This window comes from Hyla sarda, chromosome 3, assembly GCF_029499605.1.
Source record: "Hyla sarda isolate aHylSar1 chromosome 3, aHylSar1.hap1, whole genome shotgun sequence".
In the NCBI taxonomy this organism is placed as follows: Eukaryota; Metazoa; Chordata; class Amphibia; order Anura; family Hylidae; genus Hyla; species Hyla sarda.
This window is the reverse complement of record NC_079191.1, coordinates 438011707-438017706: the sequence shown is the minus strand read 5'-3', so window position 1 is coordinate 438017706 and position 6000 is coordinate 438011707. Positions and strand designations below refer to the sequence as shown.

Below are 6000 nucleotides of genomic sequence, written 5' to 3'. Positions count from 1 at the left end.
TCAAATTTATAAGTAAAAGCATCCCAGAGTTATTAATGCTTAAAGTGACAGTGGTCAGATGTGCAAAAAATGCTCCCGTCCTTAGGGTCATAATGGGCTCCGTCCCCAAGGGGTTAAAGGGGTATTCCAGGCAAAACCTTTTTTTCTATATATCAATTGGCTCCGGAAAGTTAAACAGATTTGTAAATTACTTCTATTAAAAAATCTTAATCCTTCCAATAGTTATTAGCTTCTGAAGTTTTCTGTCTAACTGCTCAATGATGATGTCACGTCCCGGGAGCTGTGCATGATGGGAGAATATCACCATAGGAACTGCACAGCTCCCGGGATGTGAGTCATCAGAGAGCAGTTAGACAGAAAACATCAACTCAACTTCAGAAGCTAATAATCCTTCCAATAGTTAAGATTTTTTAATAGAAGTAATTTACAAATCTGTTTAACTTTCCAGAGCCAGTTGATATATAAAAAAAAAGTTTTGGCCTGGAATACCCCTTTAATTTCATATATCTATTTTAATTATACATTTTAGGTCTTTCATTTTTTTTTTTTAACTACTTTTGATAATTAATTGTAATAAAGGAGCGGTTTGTGCAAGGGCCCTGCACAGCCGCACACACAACATTTAATAATTAAATTCATATCATTGTTACTATTATCACTTAGCCTGTACTAATTATTACTGTATTATCTATGATATTTTGTTATTTTATATATCATTATATATAGTAAGTAACAACATTAATTTTATCACTCACCTTCTCACTCTATCCTGACATCTATCAAAATTTCAGCCATTTCATACAGATCACATGTGCATCTAGAGGTCTGTATTTCCATATATTATTTCTATATTATATTTTGACACGTAGGGTTAACGTGTAACATACAGTACCTCGATACACATCCATTTCCTTTTAGTGTGAGCCCCCCACCTCCAATTGATGTTTAACAAGACTCGATTTCTCGGCAAAACGTTTCCCACATTCAGGACATGAAAACGGCTTCTCCCTTGTGTGAGTTTTTACATGTTCATTAAGATTTGATTTATGACTAAAACATTTTCCACATTCGGGACAAGGAAATGGCTTCTCCCCGGTGTGAACTCTTTGATGTGACTTAAGATGTGGTTTTTGACTAAAACACTTCCCACATTCAAGACATGTGAACGGCTTCTCTCCCGTGTGGGTTGTCAGATGGCCGACAAGAACAGCTTTAAAGGTAAAACATTTCCCACATACTGTACATGAATACGGCTTCTCCCCTGTGTGAATTCTGTGATGTTCACGAAGACCTGATTTTTGGGTAAAACATTTCCCACATACTCTACATAAATATGGCTTTTCCCCTGTGTGAATTCTGTGATGTAACTCAAGATTAAGTTTCCTACGAAAAGTTTTCCCACATTCTGAACATACATATGGCCTTTCAGATTGGTTTACTCGCTTGTGCACAAAAGGTTTCTTTCCATTTCTCTGTTCGGCAATCAGTAATTGATGAGAGAAAGGTTCCTGGTGACCAGCGGTATTTGTGGATAGGTCGCTGCTGTGAAGGACTATGGGTACATAAGGAGCTGCTGAATTATCTAGGGTGGCGTAGCTATTTTCTTCCTCAAAATGCGGAGATAACATGAAAAGTCCATGGGAGTCTCTCATCCAGTGTTCATCTGGAGAAAGAAACATTTTCTTATTTTCCCAAAGAAACAAAGACACAATATAACACAGATATATATATAATAGACAAATAATGGACTAATCGAGAACTGGTAAAAGGTTGTGTACCTGATGCAACTTTATAGGAAAATTGTAAAGAGAAAAAGTTTACTGTTCTCTAGAAAGATCCTTGATGTATGTTATGGTTTGGTCTAAGGGTATTTTCCCACGTACCGCATGCGCCGCGTATTTCCTGCTGCGCAAAATCTGCAGCAGCAGTGGGAAATGAGCTGCGTATCCATTGCTCTCCATACACACAGGGCTTTCCAGCGGCAGCCCTATGTGTGTAGTGAGTTTTGGAGGCGGGGCCGCGCGTCACAATAACGCCGGCACGCGGCCCCGCCTCCAAAACTCACTACACACATAGGGCTGCAGCTGGAAAGCCCTGTGTGTATGGTGAGCGGGGGATACACGGTGTATTTTCTGCTGCTGCAGCAGATTATGCGCAGCAGGAAATACGCTGCGTATGCGGTAAGTGGGAACGTACCGTAGATGTGTATTTAAAGGGGTACTCCGCCCCTAGGCATTTTATCCCCTATCCAAAGGATAGGGGATAAGATGTCTGGTCGCAGGGGTCCCACCGCTGGGGACCCCCGTGATCTCGGCTGCAGTACCCCGCTGTCAGTACTGCACAGAGCAAACTCGCTTTGTGCGTAATGACGGGCGATACAGAGGCTGGAGCATCATGACATCACGGCTCCGCCCCCTTGTGATGCCACGGCCCGCCCCTTTAATGCAAGTCTATGGGAGGGGGCGTGATAGCTGTCCACAGGCAGTCCTGTGGAGAGAGAAATGTAGTAATATTGGGAGACACTTTGCGCTCTCTCTCTTACTCTCTCACTGTAATGCTTAGCATACGTATCTTTCAATGCGCGGTAACAGTTATTAGTTGTGTGGTGCTATGCACTTCTCACCGCTTCCGCTGGGTCCCTCGGAGCTCTCACAATTGCCCTGTAGGCTCGAGCGGACGTGCCTAGGCGTTGTCAGGTTAACAGGTCTCTGGCAACCCGTAAGTGCCGGGAGGGAGAGGTCTGTTGGAGTGGTGAGGTCTTCAGCGGCGTTCTCCTCCTGCGCCACGTGCGCGAATGTCCGGGCTTTAAATGTGGATGGGAACACAGTTGTAGATCAGAGTGCAGTTGTAGAGCAGAACACAGGTAAACGTGCAACATAAAATGCAATAAAATGGGAGAGTGAAATTGGCACAATCACTAGCACAGAGTGGGATTCTATATACTGCACAATAAATAAACTATATCAATACACCCAGGATAATCCTGCGATTATATTATTTGCAGCTATGGAAAATGAAATGTAGACAAGATGATAATTGGACAAAGTGTAATTTGCTACATGCTAATTTACCGCATTTCTTTTGTGATTGAAAAATAACTGCACTTCCAAAGTCCCGGCAGCGCATCATCTATCAACCTCCACCACCACCCCCAGCCCGGAGTGCGCTCACACTCTACAAAGCGCTGCGTAACTTACAGCAGCGCAACGCCGCCCCACCTCCGTATTTTCTTTAACATTTACGCCCTTCACCATGCTGGATAAATAACGTTATATTTTAATGGATCGGCGATATTAAATATGTTTATTTTTATTATGTTAACATGTTTTTTAAATGGAAAAGCGGGATGATTTAAACTTTTAATATGGAAGGGGTATTTATTATTTATTTTTTTTACACTTTGTTAGTCCTCAAGGGACTCAAAGGGAGCAATCATTAGATTTCTTATAAAGATCAATGCAGTTCCATTAAACTGCATTGATCTATGTGATCTGCGCTCGATTACAGAGCCTGCTGCATACAGACTCTAATAATAGGAGAAGATTGGCTGCCATGGAAGGAGAGGTAAACTTTCTGGCCGCCAGAACATCTCTGTTCATGGTATCGCGCAGCCTGATTGATTGTTATGGTAACTTCCTATCACATTTTTCATTAACAAAGACGTTTACAGTCAAACAGGATGTATTCAGGACTCTTACATTTCTCCGACACTGATTCTGGTTCCTCAGGTCCAATTGTCGTCTCACCGTCACGTTTCTACAAGGATCAAACATTAAAGACGTAAGAAAAAAAAAACAAGATTCCTGGTTTATCTTAAATGTATTTATATATTTATACTCTTATTTTATTTTTTTATTTTTTTTTTATGTCTCTTATACTCGTTTTCTTAAGACTAAATAAAATGTCTACTTTTTATCCTGAAGATTATCATGACAATTATTTACCTCACAGACTCTTCCTATACACAGCACTATTCAGCAGGAGCATCCACAGGCCCCAATAAGAAGAGGACATAGGGGGAAATTTATTATTAGTGGTAGAAGCTTTTCCTTTCTATAGGTTTCGCAATTTTTTGCGCAGTGAGGATTTTTGCTTGTCTTTTTTTTTAAAATACTATATTGTTTTGTGTATTGTAGAAAGCATTTTGTAGTGGATACAAATTTATCATGTGCGTTCTTTTTGTTTAGACATTTATGTTTTGCACAAATACGATGTTTTTGACGCAAATATACACCATCGTATCCGATGGAGATGAGCAGCAGAGAATAGACATGTCCAGGCAGTGCGCTGTGATTGCGCTAGGAGCTGGGCAGCAGCGGGGACATGTCTGCGGTGGCGAATGAATGAAGCTTACATTCTGGACATGTCTGCGGTGGCGAATGAATGAATGAATGAAGCTTACATTCTGGACATGTCGGCTTCGTTCATTCATTCGCCGCCGCCGGTTCCTGACATGTCCTGCTGCTGCCCTGCTCCAAGTAGATGAGGAGCAGGCAGCGAAAGGAGGAATAAGCACACTGGGGCCAATGCATTATTATAAACACACTGGGGCCAATTAATTATTATAAATATGCATTGTGGGGCATAAATTTGGGGGGTCAAAGTAGTAATTTAAAAAACCCCGCCAGGAGCCCTGAATGGTCCTTGGTGCCGGCCATTCAGGACTCCCGGCGGTGGATTTAAAAATGAAAGTTTACACAGTAGTATATACATTGCAGGGGAGCGGAGCATGCCGCCCGTTCCTCTGCTTTATAACTGCTGATCACAGTGGGTCTCTGGAGAATGACCTGCTGCGATCTGCCCCTCAGCCCAATGACTATAACTCCCATCACGGGCAGAGTCTGTCCATGATGGGAGTAGTAGTCCTAACATTCCAAAAAAAGTCCTGCAGCCGGGGTATGTGCAAGTGCCATCTTTCAGCGCGGCAGTACTACAATTACTCCCATCATGGGACACAGAATGTCACATGATGGGATTAGTAGTCCAGGGCAAAGGGACAATTTGTAGGGAGGCAGAGTCTCATTCCTGAGACCCTCTGCGACCTTTACTGCTCCACCCCCTAGTTATGATTTCATTATGGGGCGGAGTTACACAGTCCAGGCCTGTAGCCAGCGTTTCGCATATTGGGAACAGAGCCTTTCTGGCAGTGTGTTCCCAAACAGTGAGACTCCAGCTGTTGCTTAACTACAGCCCCCCCATGATGAGAGGCTTCCTGTTTAGGAACACTCTGCATTATGTGCGCACTCCCCGGGGGAGAACGCAAAAAATTTTCTAACCCGTGTTTTTCTTTTGTTCTCATTTCAGAAACATGAATGTGGAGGACTACGTTAGATTCGGTGGACTGCGACGATGACCAGCGTTTTTTTTATGTCAATAAAAGGGTTAACGAGGGCTGTGGGGGAGTTTTTTTAAATACATTTTTTTTTCATTGCGTCGTGTTTTTTATAATTGAATTTTCAGGCTTAGTAGTGGAAGCTGTCTTATAGACGGAATCCATTACTATGCCAGGGCTTAGCGTTAGCCCAAAAAACAGCTAGTGCTAACTACAATTATTGCCCCGGTACCCACCGCCACAGGGGTGCCGGGGAGAGCAGGTACCAACAGGCCCGGAGTGTCAAAAATGGCGCTCCTGGGACTAGGCTGTAAGAGGCTGGCATTATGTCGGCTGGGGAGGGCCAGTAACAATGGTCCTCGCCCACCCTGGTAACGTCAGGCTGTTGCTGCTTGGTAGGTATCTGGCTGATACTGAAAATAGGGGGAACCCTATGCTTTTTTTTTTTTATATATATAAATAACGTCTGTGGTTCCCCCTATTTTCAGTATCAGCCAGATACCAACCAAGCAACAAGAGCCTGGAGTTACCAGGGTGGGCAAGGACTATAGTTACTGGCCCTCCCTAGCCTAAATAATGCCAGTCTGTTACCGCCTAGGCGCCATATTTGATGCTCCTGGTTTGTTCGTACTGGCTCTTCCTGGCACCCCTGGGCGGTGGATACTGGG

The 6000-nt window shown here is 43.2% G+C and overlaps 1 protein-coding gene across 6 annotated transcripts in view; it reads right to left on the bottom strand.

The window, feature by feature from the left end:
* Positions 1-440: 440 nt before the first annotated feature.
* The window catches only part of LOC130363176 (oocyte zinc finger protein XlCOF7.1-like), a 30766-nt gene continuing 25206 nt past the window's right edge, over positions 441-6000 (bottom strand). For all 6 annotated transcript variants that reach the window (XM_056568613.1, XM_056568614.1, XM_056568616.1 and 3 more), the window contains 3 exons: positions 3699-3756; positions 2624-2803; positions 441-1663 (listed from right to left, as the gene is read on the bottom strand). In XM_056568613.1, the coding sequence (XP_056424588.1) occupies positions 915-1663; positions 2624-2803; positions 3699-3756 (987 nt within the window). In that variant the 3' untranslated portion in view covers positions 441-914. The remainder of the gene's footprint in view (positions 1664-2623; positions 2804-3698; positions 3757-6000) is intronic.